The sequence below is a fragment of the Delphinus delphis genome, chromosome 20 (assembly GCF_949987515.2).
Source record: "Delphinus delphis chromosome 20, mDelDel1.2, whole genome shotgun sequence".
Classification (NCBI taxonomy): Eukaryota; Metazoa; Chordata; class Mammalia; order Artiodactyla; family Delphinidae; genus Delphinus; species Delphinus delphis.
In genome coordinates this window covers 58,203,385-58,222,252 of record NC_082702.1, presented here as the reverse complement: position 1 = coordinate 58,222,252, position 18,868 = coordinate 58,203,385, and the positions used below count along the sequence as shown (strand labels likewise).

General features: G+C 65.2%; 1 protein-coding gene across 1 annotated transcript in view; it reads right to left on the bottom strand.

Moving 5' to 3' along the window:
- Positions 1–18,868, bottom strand: part of ZFPM1 (zinc finger protein, FOG family member 1) — a 66,969-nt gene that overhangs the window by 14,724 nt on the left and 33,377 nt on the right. Inside the window, 1 exon segment of the mRNA XM_060000914.1 lies at positions 2,678–2,811. Within this exon segment, the coding sequence (XP_059856897.1) occupies positions 2,678–2,811 (134 nt within the window).

Sequence of the window (18,868 nt, the reverse complement as noted above, 5' to 3'; positions counted from 1 at the left end):
AGGATTTAATTCTGCAGGAGATAAAGCTGCAGGGAAGAGCAGGCAGCTCCTTCCTCCCTGGGCCCCTCTGCAGAGCCTCAGAGGCCCGCTTCTCTGGCGCACTCCCTGGATTATCTCTCCGCTTGGAGAGGGTTTTCAACCTCACGCCAAGTCTCCCCAGGCTGACCTGCGCCCTGGGCCCAAGGAGGACAAAACCCCTGGAGAGGAGGCTGCAGGCGGGAGGGGAGGGCCTGGGGGTGGGGGTGCGGGCATCTCCAGCCCCCCATCCCCGTCCTGCAGGGGTCTCTGTGGTTAGGAAAATAGTGATTTCCCCTCTGCTGTTTGGTCCTGGTGACTTTGGCAAGTTACTTAACCTCCTGGAGCCTCAGTTTCCTCATCTGGGAAATGGGAACAGCAGTACCCGCCTCATGGTGGGTGGAGAAAACGAGGGGCCGAGTATAAGGATGGGCGCACAGCAGTGCGTCTCGAACACGCACTTGGAACTGTCCATCTTGGAAGCGGCTGACTGTCCCCAAGGAGGGAGCAGAGGAGAGAGGTGCAGGCCCCGCTCAGGACACACTGAGCTCCCCAGTCCTCAGCCATCCCGGCTTTGTCCCATCACTGCTTATGGCTATTCTCTGAGAGTCCAGACACGAGAGTCACGGAGCTCCTCTTAACTCCCCCCAACGGCCTACCCTCTCTCTTAAGAGTCGACTGCTGCTTGTACACCTCCAGTGACGGGGAGCTCATTGCCTATAGACTGCTGTAAATACCACAGCCTTGGTCACACAATGGAGCCAAAATGTGGCTCCTTCCAAGGAGCTGAAATCCACACTGGCGCTCCCACTGCTTTCTCCCTGCTTGAGCTCCCACTGCTTTCTCCCTGCTTGGGGCCACGGGGCAAGAGGGTCATCCCTCCCTGGCCATGCTGCCTGCCAAGCCACGCCCTGGGGTAAGCACCACACGTGGATCACGGCGTTTAACCCGCCCGGCTGCCCTGGGAGGCCACCACGTCACAGAGGAACTGCTGCTCTGCCCACCCTCTCCTCTGCGGGGAGGCTGCAGGGTCTGCAGGACCTTGCAGGTCTCAAGGACCCTTCAGGGCTCCCCTGGGTCCCCCCGCTGAGGTCCCAAAGGCCGAGGAGACAGAAGCTCAGAGAGGTGGAGGCCTGCCTGGGGGCACACGGCAAAACAGCCACAGGGTAGGAGACCCCAGGACATGGACCCTGTGCCATGGGGACGGCCTGGCCTTGAAAGTGGGGGCCCTTGGTCCTGGGCCGGCTCCCACCCCCTGGCTGAGTGGTCTGGGTGAGCACCGCCCCTCTGAACCTGGCCACTCAGCTGGGAGAGGCAGCGTGGGCAGCCCAGGGGCCTCAGCTGAGACGTCTCCAATCTCCCGAGGCCCGGGCCCCAGCGCTGAGGTTCTGAGGCAGCGTGACCCACGGCTCAGGGTTCACTGCACACGGGAGTGGGTGCGGGCTGTGAGCTGTAGTCCGAGAGCTGCAGCTGGGGATCCTGCCCACGGCTCTCTACCAGCCCTGCTGCAGGCCAAGTCCCAGCTGTTAAGGCAGCATTTGGCCTCCAGGCGCAGGGCTGGCGGGAAGCCCCCCCACAGCCCCGCCACTGCCAGCGAAGGCCCATCAGAGGCCCACGAGGCCCAGCGTCACAGGGCGCCTGCCACGCCTGAACGCCACGTCAGGAATCAGAAGGGCCCAGGCCGTGGCACATTTGGGGCACCTGAGCCTGGGCTTGAGGGGACCAACCCGGGTGCTGCCCGGCCTCCCAGGCAAGCGTCACCATGAACTCTCATCCAGCACAGGCCCCTCCCGGTTCCCACCACACCGTACGTGCCCATTCCACCGCCCCACACTTGCTTCCCATACGTCAACGCCCTTGCTTAACCGAAACGTATTTTAAAATGAGCATCTGTACCCTTTGCGAGAGGACGCCACACCGACTTGCCAACAACTGAGAGCAGCTCAGCAGCAACCCCGAGACAAACGACAGCCCAGTGGTCGTCGGCGCGCGCTAGAGACGCTCAGGCAGCGCCCTCTCCCTGTCGTCTGGGGGCCACAGGCGCGGAAACGCAACGAATAACCACCTCGCTTACCACGAGGGGTGGCCCCACTCGTGAAGCCCAGTGCCGGGGGGTAGTCCCTGCCTGCTTCCCCAGCCACAGGCCAGGTCCAGTCCCACCACTTGGTTCCTTATTGCTTCCCTCCCTTGAAAGCCCTTCTCTTTCTCTGCCTCGCCAACGTCTACTCATTCATTAAGTGCCTGCTGAAAGAATCCCTCCTCCAGGCAGCCCTCCCTGTGTCACCCCGAGGTCGCAGAGGCCCCGCATCACCTCCTCCAGGCAGCTCTCCCTGTCACCCCGAGGTCCCAGAGGCCCCGCCTCACCTCCTCCAGGCAGCTCTCCCTGTCACCCCGAGGTCCCAGAGGCCCCGCCTCACCTCCTCCAGGCAGCCCTCCCTGTGTCACCCCGAGGTCGCAGAGGCCCCGTGTCACCTCCTCCAGGCAGCCCTCCCTGTGTTCCCAGGCAGTTAACTCCTCCCTGCATCTCCTGACATGTTTCACGTGGAGTGGCAGTTGCTTCTGCACGGGAGTCTAGCCCGGGCCTGGCTCAGGGGGCTGAAGGGGCCTGTGCCCTGGGCCAGACACTGTCCTGGCCGCTGCGGCCGAGGTCAGGGCTCCTTACCGGTTCTGCCTGCCCGGGGGACGAGGCTCTGGTCTGGATGCTCCCGCGGAACGGGCCCCAGGACAGGCCCTCGGCGAGGCTGCGCCGAGCCCGCACGCACCTCTGTCCGTCCTGCAGCAGCAGCTTCAGCTCATCTGCGGGGAGAGAGGTCAGAGGTGTGAGGAGGTCCAGGTCCCAGGTCCAGTCTGTCCTGCGGCACCCGCCCCCCCGGGAGCAGTTGGGGGGCTGAGGGCAGAAGCGGGAGGGTGGCCCTGGCCCAGGTTATGGGGATGGTGGCTGGTGCCAGGTCCTGGGGGCCAGGCCAGCCCCTGAAGTGAGACCTGTTCTGGGGACGGCAGGTCGCAGAGATAGGACAGCAGGGGCGCCTGCAGCTGCACTGAGCAGGTGGGCGCACCGCTCGGCGGGACCTTGGCGGCTGTGTTGGGACGCGTGTGCCTTGCACAGCCTAGGGTGCACACACGGAGCCGGGTCACCCCTACTCCTCACGTGGGGGCAGGCAGAGTGGAGGATGATGACGCCGCTGAGACCGCCTCCCGTCCCCTCCACACGGTCCTCCCAGCCCCTTCCCATCAGCTGGAGCCCCAGAATCCGCAGAGCACGACCGTGTGGGCAGCTGTGAAATGCTGGGACCCCGCACCTCCCAATCCTCTTAGCATCTCAGCACAGGGCCCAGCATGGGGAGCCAGGCCTGGAGCCAAGTGTTCCTCCCCTCCCCCGCCCACTGCTGGCCGAGGCCCTCGGCACAGCCGGACTGCGCTCGGGTAGCGCCAGCATCACTCCCTGCAGGACCCCTGCCTGCTCTCTGGAAAGGTCTGGACCCAACTCCTGCCGAGGCCCTTGGTCGGCGGCTGCCTGTCCAAGCGGCCTGTCGCCCGGCTGAGGGCCTAAGGCTCGCGGGCCGCGGCCACCTGTGCTGTGATCAGGGCCAAGCTCCCGGACTCTGCCAGCTTGCGTGGCCCGGGCTGTGGCTCCTGTGTCAGCTAGGGGAGTGGCCTCTGTGCCCGGCCCCCGGCAGGATTCGGTTCCGTTGACGTGGACAGACGGGCCTCTGCCAGGAGCCCCACCACAGCCCTTCTCACAAGGAGGGAGCTTGGGGTCGCACAGGTCTGCAGGTGGGCTCCCAGGTTCAGCCCGGCCTCAGCGCACGACCCACGTGACCTGTGGGGGGGGCTGGACGGTGGCCCGCAACCTGGGAACGTTCCCTTGTTTGGACAAAGGGTCTTTGCAGATGTGATTGAGATCGGATCTCAAGTTGAGACCATCGGATTATCCGGTAGGCCCTACGGCCAATGACAAATGTCCTCGTAAGAGACACACAGAAAAAAAGAGGCACAGGAACAAGTCCACTTGAAGACGGGGCGGGGACTGGTGGGATACAGCTGGGGGGACACTGCATCTGAGCCTCTGCGGGAATGCGGCCCTGCCCAAGCCGTGATCCGGGACTTCTGGCTCCAGAGCTGTGAGAGAGTAGACTTCTGATGCTTCGAGGCAGCAAGGTGGTGTGAATTTGCCCGGGCCGCCCTGGGAGACGCACACCTGGCACGTTACCTGCCGTCTCGAGCCTCAGTGTCCTCAAAGCCGAGGGGATGATGGTGGCCGTGCCCTCCCAGGGCAGTCTCTCCCCAGGCCACGCGCCCTCTGCCCAGGAGGGCGGGGCCGCCTTGTGCCTCGGGTGCCACCTGGGCTGCCTGGGCCCACAGAGGCCTCACGTGGCCTGGCCTGGGCCCCGAGCAAGCGCTGCTGCATTGGCCCTGCTTCCTGGATCCCCGATCGGGCGGGCTGTGGCCTTAATGGGCCCGATTATCAGATAACCGCCGGCCTAATGGCACAGATAACGTGTAAATACACCAGGAGGCCCGGCTACAATGTTCTAACTGGGTCCTTGTCTTCCCCAGGGCAGATAAGATGGCAGGGGACCAGGACGTGGCCAGGAGGCGGCGCCCTTTATCGGCCTCGCGGCGAGGGGGACAGAGGCCGGCCATGTCACTCTGCAGCCCGCCCACAAGGGGCCGTGTCCTCTACCTGTGCACCCAGGATGCCAGGGTCCCAGCCAGGACTCTGCCCATGGCGCCCCCCTCCGGCCTGCAGGGTGCCAGCCGGCATGCGGTCGCCCATTCCTGCCCGAATGGCCCTATGATGTCGGCCCTCTCCTGGTCCCCCCCACAATACAGATGAGGAAACTGAGGCCCCGAGAGGCCACATAGCTGGCAGTGGGATGCCAGGATCTGAGCCCGGGCCGCTGCTGTCCTGGGTATATTTGGGTCTCTGGTACCCCGCCCAGCTGGCCCCAGGGCGTGGGCGTGTGGGGAGAGGCTGTCTAAAGGCAGGTTTGCTGGGCATTCACTTGTCCATCCAAATGGTCTGGCCAGCCATCCGACGGGTCCACGCTCTCCTTCTGAGGCTGGCTGGGGAGCCCACCGTGGGCTGAGCTGGGTACCACCTGCCCCCTCCCATCCGCCCCCTCAGGACGGTGGGGTCAAGGCGGAATCATCCCGCTTCCCAACACATGGCCGGTGCCCGTCCAGACAGCCAGACCTGCGCTAAGCCGCATGGGGTCGGCCCACACCCTTTCTGGACTTCAGTTGTGCTGCTGGGACCACAGACGAGCCAGGGATAGAGACCACGACTCCCTCTGTTGCCGTCACATATTTTCCTTTCAGTGTCTAGGGCCTGTTCCTGGCTTGTCAGGCTTGGGCCCCCCAGTACGGGACAGTGCCGCCCATCTGAGGCCGGCGCCCACCTTCCTGGGGGGCAGAGGAGGGGGGAATTCAGTCCAGTCTTCCCCAGTGCGGGCCAAGTCCCACACAGACTCAGGGACACGGCGGGGCCGGAGGTGGCTGGCCCAGCTCACTCCGCGGGCGAGCGGGGGTGGGGTGCAGCCCCAGGCCCCCAGTCTACCCCTGGCTCGCTGCACCTGTGGGGTCCTGAGGCCCCTCTCTCAGAGCCCTGGCCCTAGCTCATCCCCAGTACTGGTAGCCCCCCAGAGGAAGGGGCAGAGCCAGTGAGCCCCCACACCCGCCCACGCTGCACCACAGACAAACTGCCGTGGCTCCTAATCGCGCCCCAGGGCTGGCAGCCCCAGCTCCCAGATAACAGCGTGGCTGGCGCTTCCCGTGGCAGCCACTCCATCTCCTGGGTATCACGCACCACCAGAGGGAGGACGGCTCCTGATAAAGGCGGCCGTTCTGCACGACGGGGCAGAACCCACCACTCAGGGCTTGCTGGGGGATGGTCGAGGCCTGGGAAAGGCAGGGAGGCCAGGGATCTGAGCGATGTGGGCTGAGGATCGGGCAGTGGTCGCCACTGGAAGCCCCCTCCCTGGTCCAGGGGAGGCCGTCCCTGAGAGGCTGGGCATTAGAAAGGGTACCCCATGTGGGTGGATGCAGGGCCATAGCAGATGCCTGGCTCCATGATGGGAACATGGCTGGATCTCAGCCCCAGCTCATTCAGTGCCCTTGTGCAGTGCACAACCTGTGCAACTGTCTACGGTGGCCCTGGTGATGTTCAACATCCATCCACTCAGATAAACTATTTCCAGCTCCCAGTTCCTGCCCAACCCCTTGCACAGTCAAGCAGGTGTTAAAGCCCAGTTAGCACCTATCAGAGACCCTCTCCCAACAAGAAATAAAACTGTATCCCAAAGAACGGGGGTCAGGAGAGGCAAGGCCACCTACTCCTCGCAGACTGGGTACCTGGTGGAGGCTCAGTTCAAGGTTGAGAATGAATGAAAGTATGAATGAGTGAGGAAGGGGCTGGGGGCAGGAGATGCTGAGCTGGGGATGGGAGCTGGCTGGGAGAGTGACAGACAGGAAGACACAGCTATTCTTAAACGGCCTCTGAAAGAGCTGGAGGACCTAGACAGTGGTGGCCATGGAAGTGGTCAGCTCCCAACCACACTGACAGGAAACTTGGGGCCCAGGGAGGCCCAGGAGTGCTCAAGCCACACTGCGAGCCCGGGCCGGAGGTGGGGCCAGAACCCAGCCTCTGGACTCACAAAACCCGACGTGGGTACCTGGGGCAGAGCTGAGGGAGGCATGGCCTCTGCCCTCTGGGCTCCCAGGAAACATGGGTGGCGGCAGCTCCAATGGTGGGCCAGTCAGGGTGGACTTCCAGGTGGAGATGTCCTCTGCCCTGGCAGCCTCCTGTGACCCATGTCTCTGTTTCCTCCTCCCAGCTCCAGAGCGGGGCACAGAGAACTCCAGCTCCGGTGAGGTCGTGGCCGAGTCCTCCCTGACCTCTGTACCATGGCCTCCGTCCCCACAGCTGGACAGCAGGGGTGATGCCATTTGCCCTGGGAACTCCCAGTCCTAACACACTTCCTGGCTTCTGTTTATCGAGCCTTAGTCAAGCGCTTGGCGTAATTCACAGGGATTCCTCCCAGCCATGCCGCAGTTATTCCCCCCAGCGTACGGAGGGAGAGGCCCAAGGTACACAGCTGGCAGGAAGGATTTGAACCAGAGCCCCAGCATGCTCTTGGCCAGGGCCTTGACACCCTTTTCTGGGTCTTCCTAGTCACAGGCAGGAGGCGACAGAGAAGAGGGCGGGGAGAGGCTGCTGCAGGGGAGGTGAGGGGCAGCAGGCGAGCCCCCGCTCTCCCGTTGCAGGGCTGGCTCTCCCTGCTCTGCCCTCACGTTTCCCCATCCGCAGCCTGGTCTCCTCTGGAGGAGGGGGCAAGCCCTGCGCTGCCTGGGTGGACCTCCCCACGGGGGTCGGGCCATCACTACCGGCACAGAGTCAGGACAAAGCCTAAGTTATTCTGTCGTACAACCCCACACACGTCGTTTCCAGAGCAAATACGCCGCGCTGGGATTCAATTTCACCCCCGAGCATCTGCGAGGATCCGGATGAGAAAATTCAGCCTTTGCACATTTCTGCGATTTAAACACCTGTTTAGGTCTTAAAACCCTTCGACGGCGTCCCGAGGGGCCAGGGGAAGGAGGCAGGACGGGGCATCGCCGCCCCAGGCCAGGCTCAGGACCCCATCCTGGGAGCCCAGCAGATGGGGTGGCGGCTGGCAGAAATGGGGTCTGCAGTCAACAAGCGGGCCGAGTCCTGCCTGCCTCTGCCCGGCTCTCGCTGAGCCTCGGTTCACCTGCTGGGCTGGCGGCTGCGACGAGAGTCGAGACAGCCTGTCGGTCGGCGTGGCCGGCCCCGCGTTTCCTCTCCCCCGGCGCCCGGGTGTCCCGAGGCCTACGGCCCCGCCAGGGCTGCACGGAGCTGCCCTCAGACTTGGCTCTGCCCCACACTCTGGAGCCCTTGGCGCCCTCCTTCAATAACACCCAGAGAGCTCGAGACCTGCTCCAGGCTGCGCAGCAAGGGCTGCAGTCACCCCACCAGACCTGAGCTCCTTTCTGACAGAGAATCTAGGGCTCCAACCCGGACCCATCTGGCTCCGGGGCCCACCAAGCCCAGCCCCCCTAGGCCCCAGGTTCACCGAGCCATGGCCCCGCAGGCTGGCTGGCAGCGCTGGCCGGGTAGCCTTGCTGTTTGCAGGAGTGTTGGTGAGCTCAGGGAGGCCTCCTGCGCCCTGCCGGCTGGCCCCTCCTTCCAGGGGCCAGGCTCTGTGCTAATGGCCACTGGCCTCCAGGGTACAAAGGCCAGCCGCCCGGCAGCCCCCGCCCTGGACAGTGGGCTCTGGGATCCGCGTGTGGGCGCCCACCCTGGGGTCACTGCCAGCACCCACTTATCTAATCCCGCCCGGCCCCACCCTGCGGCTCCCTGGGGCCAGCTGGCCCTGGCTTTGTCGGGAGTGGCCCTATCTCAGGATCACGCTGTTTGCCTTTGATAAAAGTCACAAAAAAGGGAGAGAAAAAGAAGAGAGGGAGAGAAAACGCCAGGGGTGAGCAGGCCCCCCCCCTGCAGGGTTCTAGAAGTCTCCAAGGGCCTGGGCCCAGAGCAGGGCGGGCTGGGAGGCTGTGGGCCCCGAGGGGTTCCACCAACGTGGAACCAGGCCCAGAGAGGGCAAGCACCTCACTCAAGGTCACGCAGCAGACCAGGCAGCGGGGTCAGTGGGGGTCTGCGGGGCGAGCCACCTCGCTGTCCCCTTGGCCTGCTCACTCATATGCTGGCTCAGCCCCTCCCACTGCAGATGCAGCTCACTGGGCCCCCCATGGTCCGGAACTGATGGTGGTGGGACCTGCCCATGGTCACCAGCTCTCAAGCCCAGCCGTTTTCCTGCCCCCAACTTGACCGTCCTGACTGGGTGGCAGCTGAGGCCCTAGGAAGACAGAGAGATAAGGGGACAGGGGGTGGAGGTGGTGTCTGTCCTGCAGCTCTCAGCAACAGGGCTGTCCCTGCCCTTCTGGGACTGAGATGCCTGGCGGGGGGAGGGAGCTCCTAGTAAGCCAGCTGCCAGGGGATGAGGCCTGACCCCCGTCAGCCCCGAGGCTCCAGGACCTGGGTCGGTACCAGGGCGTGTCCCTTTCTGCCCGTGGCTTCCTCTCGTGTGAAGTGGGGGATGAGAGTGCCCACCTCCCTCGTTGCAAGGTCACATGACACAACAGGTGCAGGGCCGAAGGGCAGGGCCCGGCAGGGTGGGTGCTCGGTGACCACGGGAAGTTGGCAGGGGGCCGGCTGGGCTGAGCTGCAGTCCCTGCACAACCCTGGCCAGGCTCTCGGCCCCTCTGGGCCTGGGGGGGACCCATCCCCCAAACAGACGACACCAGTGGCTGCTCTCAGCGCTGATGGGCTTCCTGCAGCCCAGGCGTGGTGCCACGTGACCACCGTGCTCGCCTCCACGGCAAGTGCCGCGGCAGCGGAACACAGCTGCAGCCGCCGGCAGCCGTCTGCCCGGGTGTCCCGGCCCCGGTGCGCTGTGGGGTTGCTGCCCGTGGCGGGGCAGAGCCCTCATCTCGTGGATACACCGAACAGGGCTCCCGGGCAGGCACAGGAGACCACCTCCTGGGCGGCCTGAGAGGCGAGAGCCCGACCATGTGGGGCGGGCGCCCCCGAGGCTGCGGGGGCCCGTCTGGACACTCAAGGCCCAGGGCTGCTCTCCCTCCCTTCTGCTCTGTGGTCATGGAGCCTCTGGGCTGGGAGGGGAGGGTTCGTCTGCGTGGATGCGAGGCCCTGCTCGCGTGTGACCCTCCCGTGATCCGGCGGGAGGGGGCAAATGGGGCCTGGAGAGAAACGGCCAGCAGACAGCAAATTCCCATCAGCTCCTCGGGACACCCCCACTTCTGGGCTCCACCTTGTCGGCCCGTTTCTGATTCCTGTTTACAGACGGGGCAACAAGGCCCCGAGGAGGGGGAGACCTGGGCCCTGGGGCATGCGGAGGGCTGTGGGACCGTGCGTGGTGGGCAGCCAGCTGCTCCGCAGGCGGCCCGCACATCTGCCGGAGCCGTGCAGCTTCTCCCATCTGGGCTGGTTGCCCAGGCCCAGGCCCTGGCGAGACTCCCACCCTGGCTGCCGACAGGCTTTTCTCTGCGCTGTGCCGCCTTTCAGGGCAGGAAGAAGGCTGACAGGCCCATGCAGCCTGGGGCTCCAGGACCAGGAGACCCAGGGCCATGGGGCACTGGCCCGTCCCCTGGATCAGGCCACACCTGAATGCCACATCAGGAAACAAAAAGGGGCGGAGCTTGATCCTAACCCTGGGTGTCACCAGTGACCACGGCGCCTTTGGAAAGACTCCGGCTCTCATGTGTGACTCATGGGGACAAAGTGTCAAGGGAACATGGTTAAAAAAGCTTGGGGTAAAAATGGGTGCGGTCCGTTTCTTCTGCTCTCTTCCAGTTGAGAAAAGCAGTTGGAGAGATCAAGGGACCGTCTGAGGTCACATGGCCAGCAAGTAGCACAGGAGAGTGAAGCCCAGATCCCTCTGACCCCAAGGCCACGACCCCAGGGTGGGCGTTGTGCCGTCACTCACAGCAAACCTGGCACATCAAGGGGCCGGACGCTCCGGACCCCAAGCACAGTCCCATCCCCATTTCACAGGTGGCGGCAACGGAGCTGAGTGGGGCAGGAAACACTCCCGACGCCAGCCCTGCACACAGGCCCGGCCCCAGGACCCCGACCGCACGGCAGACAGCACAGCCTAGATGGCAGGAACAAGCTGACGTGCACCCTCCAGGGAAGACGGGCTGAGGGAGCCGTGGGCGCACGTGAGCGCTGGCTCAGGAGCAAAGCCACTTGAGCTGTTAATCCTCCAAGCGCTCTCCGGGGCTGGGTGAGGGTCTCCACCAGCCCGGGCGTCCCCACAGAGCCCCTCGGAGGGCCCGGACCCTGGCAGGAGGGACCAGAATTGGGAGAGGAAGCTGGAGGGGCCGGGGAGCTATGAGTTGAGGGCACACATGAAAATGGGGACTGGCTGTCACAGGTTAAATACCAGATGTCACGTACGGCCTGGGATCTCTGGCCTCGTTGGGGGAAGCGGACACCATGGCCGAGCCAGGCTCTGGTTCCTGCAGGGCCGCGACCTGCTGCTGCCCTCGGACGGTGAGCACCTCTCCCTAGGACGCCGCCCCAGCCCGCGCCCATCCTGAGGCCAAGCTCGCCCCATCACTGTTGTGCTGTTTATGTTACTGAGGGCCCGGCTCTGGAGCTGTGACTGTGACCAAGATGGATGGACGCCCATTTCCCTGACGGGGAACGTCAGAGGAGAGGACGTTCCTGGGAGCTGCCCCCAGCGGCCCCTGGATGTCCCTGGTCCTACCGCCGCCTGGGGAAGTCTCACACCTCTCTGCTGGCCCTGGTGCCCTCTGCCGGCACCCAGCCCCCTGAGTTCCGGGCCGGGCAGGCTGTGCAGAGCCTGAGCCTGCCTGGACGGGGTGGCCTTCTCATTCCAGGCCAGAGGTTTTCAAAGGGCTTCAAGCCCAGAATGTCCTTCCTAAGAAGTTGCCCACAGACCCTGCACTCACAGTGGCCGGTGGCAGGGGCTGCACTGGAGAGGGTTCCAGAGCTCAGACCCGAGAGAGCCTCTCAAGGCCCTCCCTCGGGGGGGGACACCCCTGCCCCCCACACCTGCTGCCTGTCCGCCTCCCGTCTCCTGCCAGGCTCTGCCCGGCGGCTGCGTCACATGGGGCAGCCCGAGCGTGGGGTGGAGCCGGCAGGCAGGCGAGGTTCCTGGAGCCGACGGCAGAGGGGGCTGGCAGGGCGGCACTGCGGCCGGCCCAACGTGGGCCAATGGGCGCTAGGCACGGTGCCTGTCACAGGGCCCGGGCTGGGGAGGGCCCTCTGGGGGCACGCCCTGGCTGGACCTGTGTTCCCGAGTCCCCTCACGCGTGCACTGGGGCGCCGCCATCGGCTGCCGACCCCTCCCCACCTCTGCCGGCTTGCGGTGCCCTGAGCTGCTACCACGTCCAGCACCGTGGAGTCCACGTGTGTATTCTACTGACTCCCAGTCTCTCCGCTAGAATGTCAGCCCCTTGGGCCAGGGTCACTGTCAGCTGGCTGTGTCCTAAAAGCACCTGGGCCTGGAGTCCACCGTGGATCGGCCCCACCAGCCAGCCGGGTAATGGCCGGGCAGGGCGGGCGGCCCCCAGGTTCTGGAGCCCTGGCCCTGCCCACCCCCCTCCGCCCCCGCCAGCTGGTGCCGTGAACTTCTCCTCCTATCACTGGGACATCGCTGGGGATTATTGATTTTTTGACACAGAACAACAGCCTGTCTTTATCGGGCTGAACCCTGGCCCCAGCTAATGGTGGAGCTGGGACCGCCTGGGGACAGCCAACAGCGCAGCATGGGCCCAGCCCCACACCAGGTTTCTGACGGCCCCTTCACCATCCCCACCCGGGTCAGAGCCTTGCCCCCCGTCCCACAGAGCCTGAGCACCGCGGCTCCCCGGGGGCCTCAAAATGGGAGGCCTTGAGGTCTCTCCAGCCTTCTCAAAAAGCTTAAAAAACAAAAGGCGCCCTGGGTCCCTGGGCCTTAGCCTTCCCACCTGTGAAGTGGGCGGAGGGCCCCGCAGTCCCTGGCCCTTTGGTCTTGGGAGACCCTGCGGCCTGAGAACAGGGATGGGTGGGGGCCCCTGGCTCTCCCCAGCCCAGCCTGGTCCTGGAGGGTGGGCTGGAAGCAGGACCGGTGAGATAAGGTAAAGAAAACACCTCCTGGGCAAGTAGCTTACCAGGCTCCTATCAGCCCGGGCCTCCCGGCCCGACCCTGTTCTTCCAGGAGCCACCGCCACCGCCACCGCGGGCCCTTCCTTCCGGTCAGCCTCCAGCTCACCGCCTCCCAGCTGGCCCGGCGGCCCACCCTGCTCCCTGTGTCCCCGGGCCCCACCCTCCTGTCCCTCGGAGCGCCGTCTCTCTGCTGCAGATGGGCAGGAGGGGTGGGCATGAGGGCAAGCGAGGGTCTGGGTGGAGGCCGGGTGGTCAAGGGGGTAAAGGGAGGGTGCCCTGCCCTGCCGCTGCCAGGACCTCGGCGCTGCCCCCAGCCTCGGGCCAGTCCCGTCCTACCCCCGCCCAAGGGGCAGCAGCGGGCACTGCGGTTGGCCAACACCATCGAGAATGTCCTGACACTGCACCACCCCGCAGGACCGGCCCTTTAGGGAATAAGAAGCTCCTTCCAGAGAACGTGGTGGGCCCTGAACGCCTGCGGGTCCTTTATGAGCACCCTGGCTGCTCCGCCCACAAAGGAGGCTGAGCCCGGCGAGCGCTATGTCCTGCCCAAGGTGCCATGGCTCAGACTGGCACACTGGGCCCCAGGGCCCCTGAGGAGGACCAGCACGAGGGAACTGCTAAAGCCCCTCTCGTAAGCCGTGCGCGCTCACCGTAGCGCGTGGAACCAGCAGACACCTGCTCTCAGGGCACTGATGACTTAGTCCTCAAACCACCACATGCCCTAAGGGGTGGTTATTCCCCGCCTTCACAGACGAGGAGACCGAGGGTCAGAGGGAACCTGGCCACACAGTGCGATGGGGTGACTGAGTTCAAGTCCAGGCCCCCGACCCCTATCCAGTGCTCTGTCCTTCCTGCCCCTTCAGGGGGAGATAAGGAGGAATAATGCTTGGGGAGGGGCCCGGGAACAGGAGGCTTGGAGGACAGACCAGGCCCAGGCTGGTCCCCACCCCAGACACAGCTCCCTCCTGTCCAGGAACACCCAGGGCTCCCCCACTGGGCCCTCGATCGAGCACCGTGCCACCACCGCCAGGGTCTCAGCCTCGGGACCCGGTGCTGTCACCCGCCAAGGTCACTGCTCCTGCCCTCTGGGACCCAGCAAGGTCCCGGGCCTTCAGGGGCCAGGGCCCAGGAACCAGGGAAGGTGGTGGGCGGCGGTGGGGCTGCACCAACGTCAGCCCCGGATCTGGGTGTTCGTGGGAAGACGCACGCACGGGCACAGCAGCACGGGTATCTGCGTGCAATTTGCTTCTTTTAGAATCATTTCTCCCCTTTCTTGGAGAAATTCTGCCGGCCAGAGCAGAAATAAAAAAATAAATGGCTTGCTATTTTCCACACGGCTGTGATGTCTGTCCCCACCACCCTACGCCTGTCCGCGCTGAGATGATTTTTCGGGGGTAAATTCCTAGAAGCTGAACTGCTGAGTCAAGGCAGGGGCATCTCAGCACCCTGAGGGGCTCGGGCAGCTCCAGCCTGAGCACCTGGACGTGTGTGAGCGCTCGCGGGGCTGGGGGTGGACGGCCTGGTGCCTGTTGCACCCAGCAGCTCCCAGCCCCACAGAGACCACGGGTGGACCTGGGACAGCCGGGTGGATGCCAGGGCCATCTGCCCGAGGCACGGGGGCTGGGGCGTGCTGTGGGGGGATGGGGCCAAGGAGGGGTGGCCACAGAGGCTCCGCCTGCAGGGGGAGGGGGTGGCCAAGGAGGCAGGACCCCTCCCCCCCAACACACAATAAACCCCCGATAGCATCGCTCATTTCAGGCCCCGCTCGGCCCTTTCGGGCAGGATATGACCAGCCCTCAAGCCGATGGCGGCCCCTTTGTCCCATCTCCAGGGACCGATCTTATCGGCTGCATCCACCGCCGCCGTAATGGAAACATGCGGTGAGGAAATAAGAAGTTACGCGCAGAGATAGAGGCCTAATAACAAATAAATAAATAAATGAAGAGCCCAGCGCCGCACGGGGTGGGGGCTCAGGGGACAGCATCAGATCAGGGGCCGGGCCGGGCGGCTCCCGTCCCGGGTCTGGGAGACACTCTCAGCTCGCCCAGCCTCGGTCTCCTCATCTGTCAGGTGGGCACAGCAGAGCCGCCCGTGCCCTGAGCTTCGGGGAGATCCCGTGACAGACGGAGCCCAGAACCCCGGCGGTGGGCCCCGGACCCCGATACGCCCCAGCTGGGGCTGTGGGACCCCGCGCGTGCTTGGAGGGGGCCGCCGCAACGCACACGCTGCCACCCCCCGTCCCCCCGCTGCCCTGCCCATCCGGTTCCTCCAGACAGCCTGAATGTCCTGTCCCCGTCCCACAGAAGAGCAGCCCGAGCCCAGAGAGGGCGCCGCGGCCCCGAGGACCCCAGAGGGAGAGGTGACAGCTAGAAGCCAGGTCTGCCCCGGCACCAGCGGCGAGGGCCCTGCCAGCCCGGAGTAGCGGGACGGTAACAGTGCTGGGGACGGTACCAGGGGCAAGGGTGACCGTACTGGCCCCAGTAACCGGGACCGCACAAGCCCTGGGGACAGCGCCAGCAGCAGTGCCCGCCCTGGTCCTGGGAAGAGAACCCGTCCGCACTGGCAACGGCACCGACAAAGGCGACAGAGCAGAGTGGCCGTGACCGCCTGCCGTGAAGGCCAGCCTGTCATCCCAGGTCCCCCCACGTGTGCACCCGTGGGCTTTCCACCAGGGAGGCAACGGTAGGGAGGGAAGCCGATGGGTCCCAGGCCGCACGGCTGGGCCACGGTGAGTCTGAGCTTGGGCCCAGGAGGACGACTGGGAAGGAAACTTCCAGAAGGGGCGGCCATCTCCAGAGGCTCCCAGGTGGGGCTGGGCAGACCTGCACCCCCTGATGTCTGGGAGGCCCTGGTGGGGCAAAGGCGGACGCTCAGACGCCCAGCCTGGGGGGGCGGCCCGGGCAGGAAGCCGGTGGAGGGCGGAGGAGGAAGCGGCTCGATTAGCGCCCACGGCCGCAGATAGCCACTCCCGGAAGGCGGTGAGGTCAGCGGGCAGCGCGGGGCAGGAGGCCAGGCATCGGCCCCCAGCCGCCGCCAGGACAGTGGGGACCCAGGAGAACCCCGTGGGGCGGGGCTGGGGGGCGGGACTGTGGGCTCCGGCCCTGCTCAGTTGCCCCGAACCTCTCTGGGCCTCAGTGCCCACATGTGAAATGCGGTGAGCACAGCACCGGCTGCCACGTTCCCGTCTCACCCATTTCACAGGTCCCAGGTCCACCCTTGAGCCCCTACAGTCCACTCACCATGCGGCAACCAGCCCTCCCGCTGCCCCCAGGTCACCCCCCATGGTCTCACCACTGGGCCTTTGCGCTGGCCATGCAGGCAGTTTTCCCAGGTGTCCGCAGGGCTGCCCCCGCCTCCGCCACTGAGCTCTCGGTGCAAATCCCCGAGGGGGAGGGGCTCGCCACCCCCTGCACTTCTCAGTCACATTCCTTGCTTAGCCTCTGTGCCCCGGCTGACCATTCTCTGCTTGGGCCGTGGCTCCTGGAGGGCAGCGGCTGGCTGCATCCGCAGGGACCAGCACACAGTAGGTGCTCAATAAATGAAATTGCAAGTGAGCGAGCAGAACGGGCTCCACGGCAGGGGAGTCTGACAGGATGGCGGCTGAGTCTCGCTGAAGAGCGGCCTGCTGACCACCTGCCCCTCTCATGGGTCCTGGCCCCCACCTGACCCCGACGCCCAGGCCTTCGTCAGGGGCAGACGCTGAAGTCAGAACTGGGCCAAAGGGCGGCTCCCCACTGGCCAGGCTGATGGTGCCGGGCGGTCAGCACCTCCAGGGTGAAGAACTGCTAACCGCAGCGAGGGGACTGCCCAGGGCTGAGGGGTCAGCAGCCCGACCACGGGGGAGGCCACGGCTTCAGCAGCCCCTCAGGGTACAGGGAGCGGAGGCCCCTCTGCTCAGGGCCTTTTTGGGGTGCCGTGTGTGGCCCGGTGCCTGGGCCCCTGGTGCCCACTGGGCAGCGCAGGACATGGCATCCGTGCAGGCCAGGCCAGCCGCGAAGGAGAGGCCGCGGGCTCTCGGTCCCCACCTCGGCCCCGGCCTGGGAGCTCTGCCCCACACGGCCCTGCTCGGAGAGGGGGGCAGCTCTGAGCTTTGGTGGTGGATGCTGGCCGGGGTTTGGGCCCCTACCCTGGCCTGGGGACCGATGCTCCGGGGAGGGGCTGGAGAGGGTGTCATGGAAGAGCTCAGGGCCCAGGAGACAGCAGGCAGCCGAGGTATCCGTCGCTCACCCTCGGCCCACGCTGGCTGAAGCCCGTAACCCCCGAACCCCACTTCCAGGACAACCACCTACAGAACGGATCCTCCCCTCTCTGAGCCCACCCCCTCCCTCCTCGCCCCAGCCGGGCCCACCCTGGCCTCAGGGCTCTCGCCCTGGCCGTGCCCTCGCCTGGTACACTGTCCCCAGGAGGCAGCTGGTTCCCCTCCCTTTTCTGGTCTTTGCCCACATGAGGCTCAGGACACCCTACTCAGAACTGCCCCCCCTTTATTCCGAGCCTCCCCTCCTCGGATGGGGGACATTTTCACTTCTCTATTATTTAGTCTCTGTCTCCCTGATGAGAACAACAGCTCTCTGGGGGCCTGGACTCTGCTGGCACCGAGCCAGGTGCTTAAAACACAAGTGTTTATGGAGTGAATAAACGACCTCCTTCTCTTGCCCGCCCCTGGGCTGTACACCCCACACTCCTTGTTTCTACGGCCCGTGCCACCGCACAACACACCTGCCACTTCTGCCCGCAGTAGGTGCTCAGTAAACACCCGGGAAGGAAGGCCGACTGCGGGCACACACGGCCCCTCCTTAGGACCCCCCAGCTCCAGGAGTCTTGGCCTGCTCAGCTGTCGGGGTGGGGGGTCAGGATGCGCGGAGGGCCCCCTGCGGGTTTTCAAGGAACATGGCCCTCGGGGGACATCTGGGCTGGACCCCCTTCCCTGGGGTACCGAGAAGAGGTGGCTCCTGACACAGCTGCTGGGTCTGACCCCAGGCTGAACCCTGCCATCCACCATCGCCCCCTCCTGTGCCCCTCACCGCCCCCCCCGCCCGCTAATCTAAGATAAACAGGCCTATGGGGCCGCAATGCCAGGCCCAGTGATAACGCGAAAGAGCTGAAATGATTTTTCCCACCCACACATGCTGAGCTGGCGGGAGGGGACGCGCGGCCAAGCCGTATCGGCCCATCTCCCCAGCTGTCCATCAGGACAGGCCGTCCTGCCTCAGCTGCCCGCCCACCGCCCGATAACAAACCTTGAGGTTTGCATAGAAACACCAGGCGGCGAGATTAGTCCACCGAGTACAGCCCAGATAGCAGCCATCGCCCTTGCTCACGCTCCCGGCGTGAGGACTCCCAGCCTCCAGCAGGCCCTCGGAACCCCGGAACCCCGGCGCGGGGGCGGGAGTGGGGGGGTAGGGGGTGGAGCGGGCTCCAGTCCCCAGGCAGGAAACGGCACGGATGCATCCTCTGGCCCCTCCCACCAGCTGCCCGCCTCCCCGTGCGCCCCAAGGTACTAGCCCACTAACCCACTCTCCGCAAGGCAGCTGACCAAACGTCCCACTTAACACCCCACGCCCCATTTTACAGCCAAGAAAACGGAGGCGTCTCCCTACGGTCCATGGCATTGAGCCCAAACTCTGAGCCATTTGTGCCCTGTCTCATCTCTCCCCAACCCCGTTCCAGCGTCTAAGGCTCCAGCCACGCCCATGCCGTCCAAACCTCAGGGTCTTTGCACGTGCCAGCTCCTTGCCCGAACACCCTCGGCCCACTCCAATTTATCCTTGGGGATGGGGGGGCCCACCTACGGTGCTGTCCTGGCCCGACCACCTGGCTGTCCCCTCTGCTGACATGCAGTGAGTGGGGACATGGCCAGCCTTCCCATCTCTGCCTCTAGGGCCTAGGATGAAGCTGAGGCAAAAGAAGGTGACACCTAGGGCTTCCCTGGTGGCGCACTGGTTAAGAATCCGCCGCAAAATGCAGGGGACATGGGTTCGAGCCCTGGTCCGGGAAGATCCCACATGCTGTGGAGCAACTAACCCCGTGTGCCACAACTACTGAGACTGCATGCTACAACTACTGAAGCCCACGCGCCTAGAGCCCGTGCTCCACAACAAGAGAAGCCACCGCAATGAGAAGCCCACACACAGCAACGAA